Source organism: Agelaius phoeniceus, chromosome 2, assembly GCF_051311805.1.
Source record: "Agelaius phoeniceus isolate bAgePho1 chromosome 2, bAgePho1.hap1, whole genome shotgun sequence".
In the NCBI taxonomy this organism is placed as follows: domain Eukaryota; kingdom Metazoa; phylum Chordata; class Aves; order Passeriformes; family Icteridae; genus Agelaius; species Agelaius phoeniceus.
The window spans coordinates 51,290,353-51,313,176 of record NC_135266.1 but is presented as its reverse complement, the minus strand read 5'-3'; the positions used below and the strand labels follow the sequence as shown (position 1 = coordinate 51,313,176).

The 22,824-nt window shown below is 39.5% G+C and overlaps 1 protein-coding gene across 5 annotated transcripts in view; it reads right to left on the bottom strand.

Annotated features, from left to right (window-relative positions):
- KLF12 (KLF transcription factor 12) overlaps window positions 1-22,824 on the bottom strand; it is a 234,253-nt gene that overhangs the window by 167,782 nt on the left and 43,647 nt on the right. For all 5 annotated transcript variants that reach the window (XM_077173609.1, XM_077173611.1, XM_077173613.1 and 2 more), the window contains exon 2: window positions 1,114-1,177. In XM_077173609.1, the coding sequence (XP_077029724.1) occupies window positions 1,114-1,134 (21 nt within the window). In that variant the 5' untranslated portion in view covers window positions 1,135-1,177. The remainder of the gene's footprint in view (window positions 1-1,113; window positions 1,178-22,824) is intronic.

Genomic DNA, 22,824 nt, shown 5'->3' with positions numbered 1-22,824 from the left:
TGATTCCCTGAAATCTCATGCTGCTTGTGAATTTGGAGGTAGCTGGAATCAGCATGTCCACTCTCTGTTGAGAGCACTCAAGAAGTTTACCCAAGAAAGAGTTACACTCTTCTGTATCCAGGTCAGTAGTTCATAAACTGTAAAACTTCTGAACCACTAAAAGTTTGATAAAACCAAGTTATCACTGAGAAAAATAAGACTCTGTCTTCTTGAACTACTTCGCTAAGTTAATAGAACTGTAGACTTACATTTCTTGTACTGAACTAACATTGTGCTTTTGAAAAACAAAACCTGGGCTTTTTGCTGCTTTTTTGATTGTTTCCACCCCTGACTGGGATTCAGGGGTTGACAAAAGTTCTCAAGGAAACAGGCTTCCCACAGTAACACCCCTCCTTGACTACTGGAGTTTCCAGAATGCTTTATTTAGCCAAGCTGCTGCACAGCATTCCCCTGGACTGTGCCCTGCATCCCAACTGTACCACACCTTGCAGTTGTCAATACAATTAATTTGCTCTGGTGTCAATCCACAGGCAGCAGATTGGCAGAGATCAAGGCTTGGTGTATTAAAACAGTAGCCAGTCATGGAGGTCCACCAACAGCCTCTTCCTTTTTAACCATCACAGAAAACTCACAGTGCAAAACAAACTTCTCTCTATCACAAGAAAACAAAGCACCAAGTTAACTTTCAAAAAGATCATGTCCTGTTTGACTTCTTAAACAGCACCTGTCGATGTGGCATCTGAGTGCCACTCCACAACATTAAGCATCACAGTCAGTAGCTATAATGGAAGACAACACCCTTCTAATTCTCCCTTCATCTTTGCATGGAAGAATGAACACCACTATGTGGGAGCCCACTCAAACACCTGGCTTTAAAGGAATTGCCTATTTCCTGAACATACTACTGGATTTTCTGCTGTACATTCAGGTATTGTCAGCAAACACTGCATTAAACCACAGCTGTTTAGCTACAGTATTCCCCTGCCTCAAAGACACTACAGCATACAAAGCTCAGGCCAGTTATTTAAGCTATTCTGTTTTATAACACAGTGTAAATTTTTGATACTAGCATTAATACATATAATGCATATGGCTGTAAAAATGTCAACCAACTTTTATGGCTTTCCTCTTCATATGAATATTCAGTCATCCATTTGTCCCTAGATCCACTTCAATCCTGAAAAAGAAAATATTAAATCATGTAATCCATGTATTTTCTGAGAAGTTCAGTAGTTTCTCAAGTATGCTGTGTATGTAAATACAAAAAAATCTAACCACAGACATCTATCCCATAGTAAAACATAGCTCAGAAGAACCGTAATTTTATAAGCACTTAAAACAAAAATGGACAAATACAACAAAAAAAGTATATTGGAAAAAGCCTTATGTTTCCTGTTAACTAATGATTTTAGTCCAAGGTCTGTGTTTTTAACTTCTGAGCTGCTATTTGAGCTCACCAAATCCCAACTGCTTCACTAAGTCTTCTGAGCCCACTATGTACCAGTACCCTGCATTTGTACAGGTAAACTTTCCAGCAGCTACAGAGGATGAGCATTCTTTACCATTTCAAACTGTATTGCCTAGAAATACTATGCACGATCCCAACAGGGACACATTAAAAAACTGTCCAAGACCACCACAAAATCTGAATATGTATTTCTTTCAGGGTTTCCTATAGATACAGGATCAGTTTAGTTATGAGGGCCACAAAGAACAGAGCAGCATCCCTCCTGTGAAGTGGGGCTGAAAGAGTTGGGGTTGCTCAGCCTGGAGAAGAGAAGGCTCTGGGGAGACCTTACAACACCTTCCAGTACCTAAAGGGACTACAAGAGAGCTGGAGAAGGGCTTTTTACATGGGCACATACCATAAGACAATGTTTCAAAGGAAATGAGAAGAGATGTAGATTAGATATTAAAAATAAATTCTTTATTGTGAGGATGGCAAGGCATTGGCAGAGGTTGCCCAGAGAAGTTGTGGATGCTCCATCCCTAAAAGTGTTCAAGGTCAGGTTGGATGAGGTTTTGAGCAACCTGACCTAGGGGGTGGCGTCCCTGTTCATGGCAGGGAGGTTGGAACTAGATGACCATTAAGTCCCTTCCAACTCCAGACATCCTATGATTCTGTGTTAATTTATAAAAGAAAAAGAAGCATTTAGAGATTAAAATATTATATTATGTCTTGTGAGGCTCCTTCAGTTTAAAAAAAAATAAACCTAGTAGTCCAACTTTTTAAAAAAGCCTTGGGGGAGAAAAAATCTTCAGACATCTAAAATTTAAACAATAGACAAGATGTCTTAAACCCCTTGACAGAATATGTGCATGTATCTGGAAGCAAATGCTACTTACATATGTCTCTCTTAATAATGGAAATGGTGTGAAGTCAAGAATCTAAATCTGCTGTCAGATTTACTATAAACAACCTGCTGTTATTTTTCTGTCATTCAAAATAAGGTCATCCTTCAAATACCAGTAGAGCATCACCTGCCTGATTTTAAACCACATTCCAGTATTTCATTACTGTTGTATATACGACAACATGACAGGTTTCCAAATACTACACAAACTTTTACAGAGAAAAGAAGACAAGAAGCTCCCTTAAGAAAATAAAAATAGTCTATTCATACAGTGTGTTATTATCACACTGACTAAACATCATGCCCTTGTATTTAATCTCTAAGAAAATATTAAGTTTAGTAGAAGAAAGTAAGTTTCAAATATTTGTATGACTTAGAAAAAGCTGCAAAGTTACCACAAACACTGACCTAACTGAATACCACAGACTGTAAGCATGCTAACTGTTGAAGACCATTTGTCTTCTCTTGTGCATCTTGTAGATTCTCCTTCCCTTTTGTTTTTTAATCTCCCTTGGCATTATTTGGATTACTTCAAAATTTCATGTAGTAGATTCCTTTTTTTTCTTTTAAAATTGCATACTTAAAGAACCACCTTTGAGTTTATAGCTGCTCTTTCCTTTGTGCTCTTGTCCAAAAACGGGACAACTGGACCACATTTTCCATATCCTGGACTTAGACGATGTGGTCACCTAACCTGTACAGGAAATTACTTAGTCATTTCCTTTTTTTTAAATTAAATGCAATGTATCCAAAAGCTTCATGGAGCCTCCATGAGAGAAGACAGTGTTTGCCCTGTAATTGTTTCCAGTTCTCCAGGTTTTCTCATCATTACTCCTCTCTACATGCACACAGACACACATGTTCCTACAGCACAACTTAGCTTCAAGTTACACACCAACGCCGGAGTCCTATTATGTTACAGTGGCTATGGTGACACAGCAAACACGGGTCTGTGTTTCAGAACTAACAAACCACTACCCAACCAGCCAGAGCTGCAGCTGTGGTTCTGCGTTATTAAATCATGTCCAAGGGTCCTCCTCATGGAAAAGCTACTTCTTCAGCAATGACAAGTAACTGGGTTTGCTCATTAATGCTCTTCAGGTCTGCACAATCAAAAAGCACTAAATTGCCCACATCCTTGCACCACTGGGTGATCTCCTTTATGGAAAGGCTTCTATTGTAGGCTGCTTTTGAGAAGATTAAGAGCAAACTCTTTTCCTCTGAAAATGGCATTTAACTAGTAACTTCGCAAATGTTTGCCCTGATTTTTGAAAGTGCTGAAAAGCTTTGACTTCATATGAAAGGACTTTGAAATGCCTATGAAAAAAGGGCCCATCCATTCTGCCACGCATCACCACCATGAAAACCCGCTTTGGACTTTGGTTTTCAGTCTCCTGCAGTGAAATGTTACTTTCTACTATCAGGAATATGAAATCAGACATTGAAGTCCAAGTAGAAACATCTTCCATTTGCATCAAGCAGGAAGAAAATCTACCCAATGAGACAGCTGCACAATATTTCTGATTTGAAACCTTTAAGTTAAAAAGGCTCTTTAAGTAATCATAGAGCAAAGCACAAATCATTTTCAACCAAAAGAATAAAATTTAAGTAGCAAACACAGAATTATGTCCTCTTCTACCCAAGCCTAACTTTCACCTTGAAACAGTGTTTTAGGACCCCAGGAGTTTATGAATGCCACCAAACATTAGATTCCTTCTTCTACAGGAAGAAGAAACCAAATAAATTTGGTTGGTTACACCTAGTCCATTTTGAAAACCTGTCTTGATCAGATTAGATACCCTGGTAGTGCCACCCCACCAGCAGAGCCACCCCCTGGTGGAGCTGAGCAAGACTCCAGGACCACATTAAGGAGCATGAGAAGAGGTTCAGGACAATCATGCTGAGCATATTTCAGGAAAAACGGAAGTCCCTACAGGTGCAGAGGTAGCCATACCTCTACAAATAAAACACCTTTGAACATATAAACCCACATTAGTTCATAAGTCCACACTGGTATCACTTTTACTTATCTTGTACATACTAATAATTTTAAAGGAAACTCACATTAACAAATTACTTCTTGTGCTATTTTTACTCTTATAATTCAGACAGGTATGAGAACACACATTTGGAAAATACCAACTCATTTGCAAAGTTAAGTCATTTGCTGAATCAGGATTTACTAACTTTTCCCTCTATAAAACAAACTCCTTATGTGGACATAAGGGGGCTAGTCACCTTCTTACATCATCTATTTTATTTTTTAAAAGTATGCACTTTTCTTCTTGAAAGCCCTTAGATCTGTATTTTGACTTCTGCAACTCCTTTCAAAGGCCCTGAGTCACACTAGACTTCCCCAAAACCAGCATGACTTCTCCCAAACTCATCAAGAGCACCCTGGCCATCAGGTAAGGCGGAATCACTGAAAGCTCAGTTTCAGCACTATTCAGAAATGAACGGAGGTTATCCTCAACCTAGTGTTAAGGATAGCTACCCTTGTAGTAACAGTAGTCACACGCTTGTCCTTTTTCTCTAAGTTTCTGACTCTTGCAGGGACATTCATAATCTCCATAAAGTGACATTTTGCACAAGCTACAGATAAAATATACATTAACCATAAGCTACAGATCCACAACAGTTCTTGATGCTTAAAACTGATATGGGATAGGAGATGCTGGCATACAGTCCAGCACTTACTGAGCAAATCCCAAAGTCTTCCTCAACTGCATTTCAAGTGTCTCCCTTTCCTGACCCGTGTCTGGTCCCCAGGATACTTGTAAACTGAGTGCTGTACCACTGTAACTGAAACTAGCCAATATATATTGCCACAAAGCTGTCTGCAAAAAAAAAATAATTTAAATTCCAATATAATGCACTGTCCCACCAGCAGTCACTACAAGCTGCAAGGCAAACCATGTAGTACAGCCTAAAAAGTCATTCAGTTTAGGTTGAGTGTAACTGCAGACCTCACAAGACCAAAGGATCACTTGCTATGCATCCTAACAACTGTGATCATAAGGGTTCTGTCTCCAGCTGAAGTTTTTGCTAATTTTTGATTGCAGGTGCTGTTCAAACAAGGACTTTAATATGCCAGCCCCCACACCAACATCTTTGTTGCTCTGCTGTAATGTCTTAACAAAAATATCTAAAGTTGCTCAAAATATTTCTGAAAATTACCTTAATGCTTCAACTTCTGGTTTTGAGATACTTTAATAAAAGTAAAGGGAAGCAGGAGGTAGAGAGTGGGATGCTTGTTGCTAGGTGATACCTAGCTCTCCTGAACTCCTAAGGACTGAAATATTTATCCAGACTCCCACGAAGAATGACATCTAGCAGAGAGAAGAGACACACACACGTACTAAAGTACATCAGGATTCAAAGTAAGAAGCAGCAACCCTGCCATCTGCTTGGTCCCTAGGGCACCTGAGAAGACTCCAGTCTGGGATGGGGATGATACAGTTCCTCCTAAATATCCACCCCAGTTTTTAAGCTGAGCCTATAAGGAGCGCTGCCTCCAATACATTCATGCCAAACCAGAATGGTCTCAATCATGGCAGTGCAAGTAAATACATCCTTGGCTACCTGACCATAAAGCAGTGTTGCTTTCCTGATGCTTGGGGTACTTTTCCCCAAACCACTATACTCTGACAACAGGTTTCCATTAAAAAAAAAAGTATGCAGTTGGCCAAATGTGGATGAACAATAAATCAACTGAACACACAACCTTCATGCCCTGTTCCTCCCGCTCCTCACTTTAAAAGGTTTACACTAAACGTTCAACAAGTGCTTACACAGTCCTTCAGTAGAGGCTTAGAGGAATAAACATTATTCTTTACAGGGTCTTTTATTTGACATTAATGAATTATTCTGAACTGAACAGCTTCAAGGGTCAATCCCAGACCTTCTGAGTCTTCAAGATGAATTCCAAAAACAATTTGTTCTCCCTAGAACTTAAATGTCTGGTCTGACAACTATTAAAGTTTCAGAGAAAGAGGATGGCTTTCAGTAATACTTTAGAAGTCTTGCTATTGTATGATTTGTACCCAAATGAAATTACAAAGTATGTGTGCACATTGATAATATCTTAAATACAGAATGGGACTTTGTTAACAATCAGTGGCCAGTCTAGAAGAGTGGAATAAATTGCAGGAGCAAAGAAAAACACAGCCAAATGCTACTCCTTGACTTCTTATTCTAAAGGTAGTGAATTTCGACATCCAGTTGCTTGAAAGGATAGCTCTGAAACCTTGATACTCCCTTCACAATTCTAGCTTAAACAGAATGGCATTGTTTTTCATTAGATCCAAATGAAACAAATAGTGATAAACACAATCACCCATCACTCTGGGCAGCTTCTCTGACATACAGAAATGCTCATGTTACTGTGCAGGACAAGGTCTGTCAGTTCACCACCTTATCCTCACACACAGTTCAAACTCTCTTAAGAGCAAAAATTTTATTTAGCAGCCTGTGTACTATGTCAAAGGACTTGATGAGCCTTTTCTTGTTACAAAAACTATAGCTTTTTTATATATACATACACACACTTGTATGTATATGTTAATATAAAAATATGCACATGTTCAGTCAGAAATTTTTGATGGCTTTTTTTGGTAAATAATTTTCTGAATGAATGTGCAGAAAGCATACTTTCTAATATATCATTCGAAACAACACATATTTTAAAGCTTGGATGAAAAGCCTAACTCCATTTCTGAATTCACAAAGAACTGCAATTAATTTTAAAAAGTCACCTTTTCCCCTCAGACTTTCTTTTTCCCCTTTCTTCAGCACACAGCATATATTACTCTCCATTGTAAGGATTATTCAAGATTTGTACTCATAAGGGCTTATGAGCATCTGAAATAAGTATTTAAAATAATATTTAAATATTTAAAAGTGGTTATTCCTAATTCAGATTGGGATTATTTATGTTCTGTCTGTACATTTTGTTTGGACTTCAGAGGAAACAAATGTGAGTAGGCGTACTAAAAATGAAGTCAAACTTTAAATGAAAAGGAAGGTAAACCACAGGAAAACTGCTTGTGCCTCAAGGAGGATAACAGGGAAGAGACCTGCTGGTGATTTTTCCGTATCTCCACAATGGGGGAAGGGATAAAGATCAAACTCTCCAGCAGGAGAGTTCCATTGAGACTAGATTGACACAATAGATGCTGCAGAGGAAAGATCCTAACTTTATAGGTTTCTTACTCTTATTTTGCCCCGATAATACAGACTAGCATTAGATACTATCACCCATTGTCCCACTTCTGGTTTAATGCTTTTACTCAAACTAGGTTTATGCGCAGTCCAGAATCAAGCCAGCTTTACTTGAGGTACAGGCAGCAGTACTTAATCTCTCTTTTCAAAGTTGCAATATAATCTTCTATATTCTAAATCATTCAAAAACAAAACAAGGATTTTCTTTACCTTCTGTTAGGATGCTGCTAAATCCTAGAGACCACAAGAAGAATAAATAAGCCCCACACTTGTATGCACTTATAAATGAAATTACCAGATCTTAAGAACCAGTTTACTTAGGAATACAATTTCTGTGTGGACCATGTCTCTGATGTTTCTCAATGTGATGGAAACCTCCTGATTACCTGATGTGAGGGAGGATGAACCCCCAAGGCCTCATGCTACAAGTCCAAAGGAATGAGGACAACTTCACTGCACACCTGTGTCAAAATCTGCTCTTTGGTCAAGCAAGCTGTAGTGAGCAGAGCTATGGGTGGTTTAGCCTGCAAGAAAGTCTGGAACACATGAATGTCTGAAACAGATCAATACTGTCTCAGATTGCAAATACTACCCTTGCACAACCCAAAATTTTTTAAAGTGTATCCTCACAGTTGACTTCAGAGGAAACACCAAGACAATTGAAAAATCAGAGCAGAAATAAAAAATGTAACACTATGTAGTAGCTTATATAAACCCTGGCATGTCTTCCCTTTTTACACTGTGCAAGATGTTGTAAAAGAAGTTAGAAAACGGCAGTAACCACCATCCCACTGCAGACAAAATACTGTGCAGCTCTCCACCACAGTGTCAAGCACTCTGAGCCAACTTTCACAGCAAAGACACTTAAAGAATGAGCAAAACCAGAGAAGTTGTGCCCATTAAAATTCCTTTAAACGAGGGAACAAAATCACCAGAAGGTAGTTGTAAAATCAGTGTTGATGCTGCTGAGGCCTGCATAGGCAGCGAGAGCCAAAACCTCGTCCCACCAAGCCCCAGCGTGGAGATGGTCACCCCTTCAGAAGTGCCCACATATTCAACTTCTACCTCACTGCATCAATAAACACAAGATAAGTTAGCAAAAACCCAAACTGCCTTAACAAATCTATTTTGATCCTGCAAAGCAGAGGTGGCAATAGGTATGAGGTGGCCTTGACCTCTCTAACTACAGCCACAGCATCTAAGGACAGGCTTCCACAATTTACCCTAAAGTTGGGAAAAAAGAGCAAAGAAAACCAAGCACATGCTATTCCAACTTGTGATATACACTGAAGAAACCCAACTTCCAGGCTCCGTTATGCTTCTAAGAAATAAAGTTATAAGCTGAATGCATCCTGCTCTACATAGTAGGTAATAATACTCAGGTCCTATTCCTGCCTTTGCACAACAAATTCCAACACTGGATTTTTGACAACTTGAGCCCCTTCTTTTGCTTTCCATTGGAAATATATCAATATCAATAAAATGCTTTTTCAAGAAAACAGCATGGTATCTACAGCATTGTATCTATCTATCTAATGTGCCTGTGTAGTTACATAATCAGGCTCTAAACGAGGGGCACTACATGACACCAGTGATGCCATTAATCAATTTAAGGAGCCTATTTGGCTGGCATCCTACAAATGTGGGTGATGAGTGTCTATTTTAATAGGAAAGTACACTCTCTAAAATTGATCAATTGACCACAAGTGTTTCAATTAATAATTTTTAATGTCTTTTCTCCTAGCCTGCCCTTCCTGAGAAGTGCAGACTGGCATTATTACTAATAAGCATCTCCCAGCGCATTGGAGGCAAAAAGTTCAGAAAAGGGAGAAATCCCAAAATCTGTCAGTACAACATTCCCATCAGGCACTGACCAGCTTGAAACAGCTTCACTACCAGATTCAGCAGCTACAAATCTTTTAGTCGCAATTTGAAATCCAGAGAAAATCACTGAAGCATACTCATGCTCTTGATGCCTTCAGAAGGAATGAGGAGAATAAAATTTATCTTTGTACTGTTCTTAGAGAATTTCCACTGTAGACTCTCCCCAGCTTTTCAAGCTTCCCAATACATGGTAAAGCTCAGCGAAAGCCATCATTAACCTTAGGAAATGGCACACGTGTTTGGAGATCCACCCAATATATACCTGGTCATATTCCATCAGCCTCCCTAGGCCTCATCATTTTCCTCCTTGTTCCAACAGCCCTCAATTTTGACAGGACACACAGATGCTCTGATTATTTTCCTGTCCTTGCTTAGACAGAAATATATTTGCTTCTCCCCTTTGGAGAAGGGGATGGTTGGGAAATAATTGCATGCAGTATTCCAGGGGGACATTAACCTGCAAATCTGACTACATACCTAAATCCAAAATCCAGAAGTAGTTGATTTCCAAAGGTAATTTGTACTTTCCAGTCTCCTACTGAGATGACTGCAGCAGCCTGCAGGACTCACCATCTGCATGCAGCAAGCCAGTGACATTTCATTCTGCAGACCAGCACGGGCAAACAACCCCCTTAATCATGGTTTGGCAATTGTTCACATCCACAGCCCCGAAACCACAACCTGAAGAGCAACTTTGGCAGATAAAGTTGTTGGCAAGCGGCAGGTTCATCTCACCTACTGACGGACACCTACACCTGTGCTAGCTGCCCTTCATGGCTCTGCAGCTAAAGGACAGAAAAGGGCAGAGTAAGGGCCTGCGTCACTGGCACTGCAGCCAGTCCAGCAACTGCTTCTGACCAAGAATCATTTCAAATAAGTGTTGTCTGCAAAGTGAAGGGTACTGTAAGTTTTAATAGCTTTGGGTTTTTAAACCAGTCTTAGGTTCCTTTGTTTTCCTGATCAAACACTCTAAAGTTTAATACTTAAGAAGAGACCATTTCAATGGAGCCACAAGGAAAAGAATCCCATTTTTACAAGAGCTTAGAGGGAAAAAAGGAAAAACAGAAAAGTAGCTTAATCTGGTTAAATACTACTGTCAAGCAGGAACTGGTGACACCAGCCATGCTAAGTTTCCTGTACACCAAAGCTGATCAGTTGTACAGACATCACCATAAAAAAATTACTACAAAAATTAGAAAATGAGAATGGCAAGAAAGTCACATTGCCTGATTTAGTAAATGAGAGACAAAAACACTGCAATGAAAAAAATCCTGTATTTTATGCGGAAACATACAATTGTAAAGACCAAAGTTTTTCACAAACTTGGCCAGACTGCTGATCCCATACTCTGTGTCACCCCAGTGAAACAAATCAACTCCAAGTTTATGCTCCCAATATTCTCACTCCCATAGTAGAAAGTGGACTCACTGTATTTAATTATCTTTCAGGGAAGAGAATGCAACAAATAAATTAATAAACATAATTAATCACAAGAGACATGAAAACCAGAGGCAATACCACTGAGGAGAAACATTTTTTCCTCCCCTTCAATACTCCAGGTGTAACAAAAACAATGTGATGATATAGATGCTGTTTAGAATTAAACATGCCTTCTATCTGAGACACCCAAAAGACTGTCCTTTCCTAACCTACATGATGCATAAACCCCACAAACTATCCTGACTCAGAACACCATGGATTACATGAACAAATTGACTCACCACTTCCCCAAGGATTAAATTCAACAACTCCTTGACAATCAAAGCTTTTGTTTTTCTACCAGTTCCCTTTGATTACTTTTTTGACTTGCAGGTAACACCTGACATGATACATGACTTCAAATGCTTAAAGCAGTTCAACTGGCAATAGGAGACACATTAGCTGAAGATGCATTGGGGCTAAACCCATCCTCAGCTTATTGCCAGGAACACACCTATCTGGTATTTTGCAATTTTGAGGAAACCCCTAAATTAGATCAACTATTGAAAAATATCTCTGTAATTTGATTATGCAAGAGAGCCAACACAACTTCTGCTATTTTACCAATTTCAAAGAGTTGTCCATCATCTACTGTCAGTATGGTGGAGTTTGCCATGCCTTTTCTACCAAGTACCCCCTCTGGTGACACAGTTTCTTCTTTCCATGTTACTCTAACACAGAAACATCACACTCGTCCATCTCAAGCCTTAAGGATCCTCCCATCTTTCTCAGGTTCAAGAACCCTTCAGCCACCCTTGAGACACAAGGTCCTTGCCCAGGAGGGAAACACACCCCTCTCAACCACTGGACATCCCTTTCCACCTTCCCTTGCTTCCAGGACAGGCTTCTGGTAGGTGAGTTGGCAGCTTCTGCAGCTAAAATGCAGCTGCCTCTGTGCACACCCCACCATCAGCACCATAACTGGCACCTTCACAGCCCACACTTCAGCCTGCTAACCAGACCACCCTGTTCTCATCCCATGGAGTGAGCAGTCTCATGTTCCACTGCCTGACATTCAGTGGCTTCAAAAGAGTTTAAAATTATAGTCTAAAACAAGGTGATGCAGAATTTGCGAGCCCAACACCCCTCTGTGACTTGTCCCACCTACCCTCATCACTACTCTTACCACAGCTCTCCCTTCACACTCTTCCCTGAGCTTCAGTCTTGGGCAGATCACTCATCCAGTGGCAATAATCCAACAACCACCCTCTCAGTATCACTGAAAGTGGCTTTATTCCCACTAGAAAGCGAAATCCTGACTCCATCCTGCTGTTTAATCCATTACTATGAAAGATTTCAAGGTTGGGTTTCTTTAGTAATACAAAAGCTAATTATTTCTCCTTATCCTAAGTTGTGCTCCTGATTGTTCATTAGGTACAAATATTCCCTGTTCTCCACCTTCTGAGTTTTCAATATCCTGAATTCACTGCTAGCAGTAGAGAAGGCAGTACTACCTACTCCAAGACACCATGAAACACAACTTGTCTCACACAATGCTCTCCTACTGGAGAGCTTTTGTTACCAAAGACAAAGCAATTATGAGAGCATCACCACAGGAGTAAACTTCAGTTAATAACACCATCAGACACAATCGAAATACTGACAGTGGTCCAGAAGCAAACAGCAGATTTCACTGCATGTTGGAATATTTAGACATTCTGAAAACAGTTTTATTAAAAGCAGAGGTAGCTGCAACAGTCTTTGTAATAAACATAAGGAATACTGCAAACAACGCTCCCACAAGTGGCAAGTGTCATCATCCTAATGATAACCCCTACCGAGTTGCATCCTGTAGCGTTACCACAATTAAGATTCTGTTAAAATACCCATTACAAATATCTATTTTTAATTAACTGTAATTCAGACTTATAATATGAAGCAGGTTGCAACTTGATGATCTTGATGATTTTCATAAGACAATGAATTAAAGATTAGAAAAACAAAATAAAGATTAGCCTCTTGAGGGGGGAAAGGAAATCAAACCAATTTCAATATATATGGGAAAAAGTAATATAAGTCAATAAAAATAAAAATTATACATTTTTGTTACACAGACCAAGTTTTATAGATAATAAAAAAGTAAACTACTGAAAATAAGAGTCCCCTAAGTGTGCATTTACAGTTTAAAAAGAACAGAACAAAAATCAGTGTTATAGCCCTGAGGTTGATATGGGAGAAAATATGGAGGTAAAAACGTCTGCTCTACGCTCTACTAGACCCTTCACAGTTTAGCTTAAAAAAAAAAAAAAAAGGAAAAAAATACATTTAAAAATGCATGCAGATATTTCTACAAACCCACACAGGGAATGCACATACGGGTTAAAACCCAAACTGCTCCCAACAGGGCCATATTCAGCACACACAGATTTACTATTCCTCCTTGGCCCATCAGGCCACAGTACCAAATCAAAGGCTTACAGCTGGGGAGGGTTAATAGGGCTTCTTACATTTAAAGGACATTTTCACCAGCTCCATCACTTTTAGTCTTAATCCCATTCATGCATTAGTCAGATTATTTTGCTTTACCAACCTGATACATGGAGAAAGCCCACTTTTCTCATCTCTCTTTCCTTTATCAACTGACCAAGTGACAAGAACATGAGATCAGTCCGGTGACCCATCCTCCCGTCTGCTTCCATGTCCTGCTGTGCACAGCAGGCACGCTAAAATACAAGTGTCAAGCAGTCAACAAATCTCGACAAGCCCCTAATCTTAAGGGCATCAAATATGGTTAAGACATCCTCTTTTGTGGGAAAAAATCTCATGGACTGGGGCCAGCAGTTTAAAGGGCTTTGACAAGCAGAGAAGGATTAGAACAAGCCAGCACCATTTCAAAATGAAAAGCAGAGAGGTCTGGCTTCCTAATAAGCAAATTCACCAAAAAGCCACAAGCTTAACTGGAAACATCTTAACCTGCAGTATGTCAGCAAATACAAATAAGCTCTTTCAAACATGTACTGAAAGAAATAAGCCCATATTTTCTTTATTGCTGTTTTTCTTATCTGCATTTGAAAAGAGCCCACAAGGAAACACTCTATTGAATGAGTTCAGGAGGAGCATATCATCTAAATATGCACATTTGTATTAATACCCAGGGATGACATTCACAAATGTCTTCCTACTATCCTGTAAATGCCCTCAAAACAAACATCTCTACACTGTTTCAGGGATGCAGAAGTTTCTTGAGAAGCTTCCTGAGGACCAGCATGCCAGAAAGGGCAACTGCAGCACCTTCTCTCTCCTATGATCTTTTCCATACCCTGCCCCCAGTGCACTCAGACTGTCACTGTCTCTGGACTCCAGAAAGAGAAGGAGAATAAATTCTCAAGCAGAAGACTTAGTAGATAGTGGTAACATGCCTTCTCTTGAGGAGGGCAACAAGGACAAGATGCAACTGAGTTGAGTTCTACTGCTCCAGGACTCAGCTTCCTGCCCAAGTCATCTCCTCCCCTTCCATCTTCCCAAGGTAGACCAAGACAAATCACCCCTACCACAGAAGTGAGGGGCATTTACACCATATTAAGTGAACATTAAACTTCAAGCAGCTGGTCTACATTAGCTTGAGCTGAAGCTGTCACCACTCTGGAGGCAAGGCCTCACAAGACCATGGCATTTTTCAAGCTGTTCCCAAACTGAAAGAACTGAGCAGGAAGGGGTTGCATAGCTGGAACAGAATCTGACATTTTCCTCCACTCCTGCCAGCAGCATGCCAGATCAGGATTCTCATCACCTGGCCCTCTGTTGCTTTCACAATTTCATTCTCTCTGTTGCCACCAAAAGAGCCATCAATAGAAAACTCACACAAATTGTAAAAACTAGGATAGAGGAAACCTCAAAAGATCATCTAGTCTCTCCCTAGCAATTCGCACCACTTAAAAAAATCATTCAATCTTAATTATATCTAGTATAGATAAACTTCAGGAAAAGAATGACTGGACCTGTGAAGAAAAACTGCCTGTAGCACCAAGATTTCATCCTGATTCATTCTAAAGACAGAACATCTGCTTTAGCATACCACTAGGACCATAAATTGAACAATACTCAGGATATGGAGCTGAGAGCTTGCCAGAGCTCTGATATTTACTTCAATTGCTCCTAAAGACATCTATGAAGTAAACATTTTTCAACACAAAATTAGGATCAAACCCGCCTACAAAATATGACTAATTATATGTCTTTTAAGGATGCTTTCCAGATCAACTATCATAGATTATGTCTGCAAAATTATTTGAAGACAAAAAGCAATATGAACTTCTATGATAAAGTTTTAGCCGTCCTGAACAAGAGGGAATGTAAGAACAATGTGTTTTCATTCCTCAGCATGAGATAATAAGAGTACTCTTTTAAATTGAAAAGAAAAAAAAAAAGCATACACAATACCAATCATTCCTCCAGCTTCTTTAAAAAACTGACTTCATACACAAGCTTAGTGATCCATGCCCCCCAAAAACAACAAGAGTGACAAAAGGCAGTTCCTTCGTGCAGAAGTCCATGTTCCCCTGGCTAAATTTATTTTCCCAGAGAGGCAAGGCTATTGCAAACCCTAGTCAGATGAAGTTTCGAGATACCACTGAACTCTAATACTGGCACATCTAGGTCATTACAAAGTCTGTGGAGCTGATGATCTAATTGGTTGTGATCCCTAGTGAAATATGAGTCAGTACTTGGTCCATGTTTCGGTTTTTGTTTTAATTTCAATGCATCTCAAGGTACAAAAAGACAAACATAAATTTGTGACCATAAATCTACACGTAACTCTGTATGTTAACAATGAACAGTAGCAAATGTGCTCAACACTGTTTTCACAACTACAATGAAAATCTTTTTAGTAGCGTAAAAAGACACAAGAAAATTTAGACACTCTCAAGGTAACCACATGCAGAAGTTATATCCACAGACACTTCTAAATACCTCTGATCTCTTAAGCATTTGGTTATATCAAATAAGCCACACCCCAAGAGTCACCACAAATAATACCAGGATTTTTTTCATATTGCATAACAAGACCTGACAAGCTAATTTATTTACTATTACTATAATTTGATCATACAATGTGAATATAGATTTGGCTATACAGATATTTAGGTGAGTAATGATCAGAATGATTCACTGCTGTACTGTGGCATAGGGATGCACTGACTGAAAAGGGTATTAGTAAATCCATTATTGTAAGCTTTCACTGGTACAGACCAATCACGTAACTTTTAATTATCTTCTCTTATATGTTACAGTCACATGAGACAACAATGCTGTTAAAAGCAGTAAGAAGCATCAATACACACTTGTGAAAGACAAGGCCAGACTAACAGGAATGGAAAGGAAATAGCAAGAAGGGGGGAAAAAAAGTTACTCAAAAGCAGATGAGAAATAGAGAAGGAAAACAAATACGTTTGCTGGAACTCAGTCTACTTCATCTGCATTTTCTCCACTCCTCAGAAATGGAATCATAGGCATATTAATCATAGGGAAGACCACCAAGCTTACTGCCACCACAGAAGAAACCTTCAAACCCTGGAGTGTAAAACTAGAGTAGTACACAAAATTTCTTTAAAAATATTTAACAGATATGCAAAATACAACTAATGGAAAAAATACAACTTAACTTTATTTTGCTTTGTTAATTTCTCTGTGGAAGTCTAGTATTTTTATGAGTTTTTTTCAGGGAAGTAGCAGATGAGTCCAGCAACTGACTGCTCTTTTGTGACTGCCCTCCTACTGCCTTTAAAACAGTTGTATCTGTAAATTTCTGCTTTCTTGCTCACACTCCAGTGCCCCAGTTTTGTCATTTTTAGCGATTCCTTCCTGTGTGAACAAGCCTGAGCCTAAGTGTTTTGTTTCACACGCCAACAGGAAACCCTGCCTCCAAAGCTGCAAACAGGGTGCACGGAGAGGTGCAAGGGAGAAGCATGGCCAAGACAGAAATTTTCATGTAAAACCAGAAAAATGAGATAATAGATAAGCAGTCTAGAAGAGGAAGGGTTAAAATTGCTATCTAGAGCAAAGCAAAAAACCCACTATGATTTATCACGTACACCAGATAAATTGTCTTTCGCCTCCAATTACTGAACTACACAGCACAGCTAGATCACTTGGCCTCATGATGTATTCACCAGCTACTCCAAGTTCCACTAGCAGCCAATTTCTAGGTGCCAACACTGTACAACAGCTTCATTAAAACAAAGTTTCATCAGGTTTGTAGGTGACAAAATTTGGGGAGGCAGAACACACTCAAGGGCAGCACTGCCATTCAAAGTGATCTCAGCAAGTTAGAGGAATGTTTTGTCAGGAATATTGTGAAATTCAGCAAAGGCAAATGGAAGATCCTGCACCTAGGGAAGAATAATTCCAAGCACCAGTACATGCTGGGGGCCGACAAGCAACTTGGCAGAAAAGCAGCTGGGGTCCCAGTGAAAGAAAACTTCACCATGAGCCAGAAATGGGCCTTCTTGGAAAAGAAGGCCAACAGCCTTATGGAATACATTAGGAAGAGCATCATCAGCAAGTTGAGGGAGATGATCCTTCCTCTCTGCTCTGGTGAGACAGTTGGAGTCCTGGGTCCAGTGCTGAGCTTCCCAGTAGAAGACCGACATGAACACAACAGCATCCAGGACAGGGACCAACCTGAAAAAGATGACTGTACTTACGGGCCAACAAGAGAGCTGTAAGAGTGGAGCTCTTGAGCCTCAGGAAGGAGAAGAACTGGTGGGGAACTCAGTGGTCTCTGCAACTACTTAATACACTGCAAAGGCAACAGAGGAGTCCAACTCCTCTCTGAAGCAGGCAGGAACACAACCCAAGGTAAAGGCCACAACTGCAGCAAGTGGAATTTCAATTAAGGAAATTAGAAAATGAAATTTTTTATGATAAAGGTTATCAAAACCACAACAGATTGACTAAAAGGTCACTGAATCTTCATCCTTGGAGATACTCAACACTTGACTACCCAGGGATTGGAGCAACCTCAATGAAGTTGGCCCTACTTTGTGCAGGAACTAGTCCAAATGAATGGTCTACAGACATACCCTGCAACCTATGTCAGTCTGTCATTCAGAGGTTTTTTTTCCCCTGTGTATATTACATTTCTCCAAGCATTAAGACTTTACAGTTCTTGAGAGTATAAAAAATTCTATCCCAGTGACACAAATTTTTAAGACCCAAAGTTCAGGGCAGCTTCACGCAAGTTTTAGCATTCGTCCATTTGGAATGAAAAAAACCCTCCAATTTCTGCTTTCGTTGTCATTACAGTGCAAGAGTCCTATTGTCATTACATTGCAAAGGTTCCATATTGCTAGAGTTTCATACCTCCTTGACATTTCTTGTAGGCATCTCCTCTAAGCACTGACTCTTCCTTGGCCTCGCAGCAGCCAACTGACTCCAGTTCCCCTCAACCAACCAATCCACTCTTTTATAGCACTCTTCTGATTGCCTACAGGTGTGGCCTGTTAAAGTCAGGCCTGCTCCTAATCCTTAATAATTAGCTCAGCTGCATCTCTTTAGGGGGTAAGATTACATTCTATACTTCCTTTATTTACTTATATTCTATTCCCCTACAATTCCCCCTTTTTTCTTTTAATTACAGAGTTGCAGCATTTCTAGAAGGACATATTCAAATAAATTAACATTATCACACATTCATATAGTACAAATATATATATTTCTAAATGTTAGTTCAGTTTTGCAGCTTTTCTCAGTTTACAAAGTACTTATCTTCAAGATCTTTTATACTCATATTTAACAAACATTAATAGCTGCAATTAATATATTTTACCAATAGTTCAGTATTCAAGTCCTTTTCCCCAAATCCACAGGGTTATATAGTCGAATCCTGTTTCCCCAAATCCACAGGGTCATACAGCCGAGTCCTTTTCTCTGGAATCCCAAATCACATCGGGGTCACCATTTTTTATTGTCACAGTGCAAGAGTCCTATTGTCATTACGTTGCAAGGGTTCCATATTGCTAGAGTTTCACACCTCCTTGATGTTTCTTGTAGGCAGCTCCTATAGGCACTGACTCTTCCTTGGCCTCACATCAGCCAACTGACTCCAGTTCCCCCACAGCCAACCAAACCACTTATTTTATAGCACTCTTCTGATTGCCTACAGGTGTGGCCTGTTAAAATCAGGCCAGCTCCTAATCTTTAATAATTAGCTCAGCTGCAACTCTTTAGGGGGTAAGATTACATTCTATGCTTCCTTTATTTACTTATATTCTATCCCCCTATGTCTTTTCCTTCTAAACTGCTAAAAAAATGCAATTTTTCTTCAGAACACCTAATCATAAATATGCAGATAAGTGTGTATGTAAAAATATTTATGGTCCATTTATATGTATTTGCTAACATATCTTGAAGCCTCCAAATACTCATGGTTCTGAAGAGGTAAAAGAACACAACAGCTTCATATTTAAGTACTATACCACAAAAATACAAATCACATAGTTAGTTCTGAGTGTTTACTGTTTATTTATCTCACTGACATTTCAGCTTTCTCATAATACAAACTGTATTTTAAATCAGCTCCTGTGCCACAGGCTTCCTATATTCATGATGCCGAGTAGTGTAACAAGAGCTATAGCCACAGCTCATACAGACAGCAGAAAATTGACAGAATGTTTTCAGCTGAAAATAAAGACCTGCATTACTTCAGTGCTAAATCACATGCCACCACAGTACACACTATTAGACTGCATCTAAGGGACTTCAGTAGCTCAAATCAACTGCTCTGTCAAAGACTTTGTAAACTTTCCAGATATAAAAAACAAATAATAATTCCACCAGTTTGGATTGTTTTCTTCTATGCACACAGGATACATTTATGTAAGCACGTATAATCCATCTGAGACATAAAATATATGCCAAAAGGAAATTTAAAATTTCAGATTTTTATGTACAAAGAATACAGATCACAGGACAAAACAGAAGGAACAACAGATTTCTGTAGTTTCCCATCATCTGTGAACAGAGCACCAGGACACATACATGATATTAATCACCCAGGACTCCACAGATTGCATCAGCAGAATTACATATGGAATCCACAACTATTATTATACTTTGATGCTAAAGTTAGACTCCACACAGCACTGAGAGGACAAGTTCAGTTCCCCTTTCACTTCAAAAGTGGTACAGCCTCAGATGGTATTCTTTCTCCCTTCTAGAAAGATAACTGTGTCCAGATTGTATGTCAATTCCAAAATACTTAATAACTCCACATTGAAAGTGTGGTTGCAGCAACATCAGTAATTTTTAATTTTTTTTTTTCAGTGGTATAACTGATTCCATATAGAAACAGCAAGAAGGAACACAAAGCAGACTGTGGAAAATTCTGCTTGCATTTCAACCGTAAATCATGAAGGTCATGCTTGGTTTCGGGTCATGGGACAAACCTATCCTTGGGAAATATCTCAAAGAGAGCAAAGTAGCTCTGCCTTGGTCCAGCTCACTACAGGCACAGCGCCTTTGGACATCTCTCCAGAGCAGTCACTGCCCCCAGCAATGAATGCTCACCAGCACAGCACTGCACAGACTACACCATCAGGTGCCCAAGGGCAAGCAATCATACCTTCCTATCTGTGCAGCACCACACCAGGGGTAATCAGCATTCAGCATTTCTGCATAAGCAAGCAGCAACCAAGAAACTGGCAGTAGTACTCAGTGCAAAATAAAAAAAATTAAAAAAACAAACCAACAAACCCCAGAGCTGACACTAAATATCCAACTCTGTCCCATAACCATCTGTGCATTGCAACAGTAATTTCAAAGAGAAACACCACATTTTTTACATGATCAAATCATATGCTAACAAAAATATACAGCTCTGGAGACAAAAGAGGAAAAACAACCCAAAAACCCTATACCAACAGGAAAGAGAAAAACACAACCCAACCACAAAAGCAAAGAATCCTCTTCCTCAAAATATAGTCATAAGTTTTAGCTGTTTTAACTTTTAACCCGTATTCTCCAGGGGATGGATGAAGCAGGAGGATAAATACATGTCGCCTAAGACATCTTAAAAATCTGTTAACTGACACATTTACTGTCATACTATTCATGAAACACAAAGCCAGTTTCACCCTCATGGATTTTGAAGAGGAAACCACAGGTGATTTAAGTTAATTATTATATTGGTGAGTAATAAAAGTATTAAGGGAAGCGTGGCAAACACAGTTTTACATATTAGCTCGCACTGAAAATCAGAGGGAAAAAACCATTTATGACAATTATTACAACTGCATAAATATAAACCAAGGCAGGGGGAAAAACTCCACATTGGTCAGTTCCAATTTTTAGTATCAGAAATTTGTAACTAATCCTTCAAGATAATGTATCAGTAATGCTACAGGCCTAGTGTTTCCTTCATCCACACATAAAAACACTGCCTCGATTGCGTGAGGCAGCAGACAGAGCACAAGGTAGTCCCCAACTCCAGGAATGTTTTTCATGCTGTACCACCTTTGTCCACCCCAGCCACAGCTTCCTCAGTTGTAAAACGGAGCAGCAACTCTACCAGAAGACAGTAATGTTCTTGGTGAGGGCACAATTCATCAAAACAGAGGGACATATCTAAAAGCAATGCTGCCACTAGCTCCTTCTATCCCACCCTCACCCCCACTCTCAGCTGACATCACTGACACTTGGCTCACAAGAGTTCTCCACCTCTGATGCTGAACTGAATGCTTTGGAGAACTAAGGTCACCAAATAGGCAAATCTACAATTGACTTTTAAAAATAACTGGTTTTCAGCCAGATTAGTGAACTCTGCTTGCCCAGAGGCCAAATCAATGCTGGAACCACCACAGAGAAGCAAAGATGAGTAGCAGGAGAAGCTCAGATGGAGACCGCTGCTTCCAGCACAGCAAGGTGCACGGTGTGCTTAGAGTCTCATCAAAACCGTAACTGGTGGACAAATCGGAGAACATGCAAGCTCTGCTGCTACTGCAGAACTGAAAAACTTCCCAGAACCTTTCCCATTCTTCATTAGTGGCATGAATTTTTAAAATTATGTGAGACAACACTTTAAATTGCTGTATCAAGATAGAGACACCAAGAATTCATCAGCAAGAGCTGGCAGAATGATGTCCTCTGGCTCTGTAACCCTTTCATTTTTCCTGTAATTCTGAAATTGTCTCAGGACTCGTCTACTGTTGACAGAGATATCTATACATTTTCTCATTAAACTTCACTAGGTTCAATCTTTAATGTAACTGTACTCCCAAAACAGTAAGTGAAACATAAAAAGAACTCCAAAAAAAAGGATATGAAGGGGCCACAGGAGTATTTTTATTTCTTAAAACACTCTCTTTACTTTACAGATATACTCAGAAGCAAGCTGAATTAACCCACAAGTGCTATTTATCTGTCAGATACAACGCCAACAGGCACTTTAACAAAGACCAGACAATCAGAGACCAGGTAGAATATGCTGTGATGACTTTCAGGACCTGGCTTCCATACAAATAAACGTTCTAATCTATACATGCATGGCCTCTGACAGCAGGCAGCACAGAAGTTATATTTAAGTTACATTTTTATTTCCTGAGAAAAACAAAGTAAAATTGGAATTAAACCTCCAAGATTTGCCTGTAGGGCCAGCAAAAGAGAAGCAGTATTCTGGACCCACCTGCTAAGCCAATGGAGAGCACATACTCCTACATACATCTAGGAATAGCTCGGCATAGTCTCTACAGACATTTTCATTTCCTTTTTCTTTAAGGAAGCTGATCCCTTCAAGATAATTCAAAGCTACCTGTATTACTGAGCAACACCTTAACTCCACTCACATCCAGACCACTAGCTTCCTTTTCTGGACAATACATCATTTCCATTACATAGAGGATTCCCTTGCAGTACAGTACAATGGATCTTCCCCAGTCCAGTTGTTTTCTAC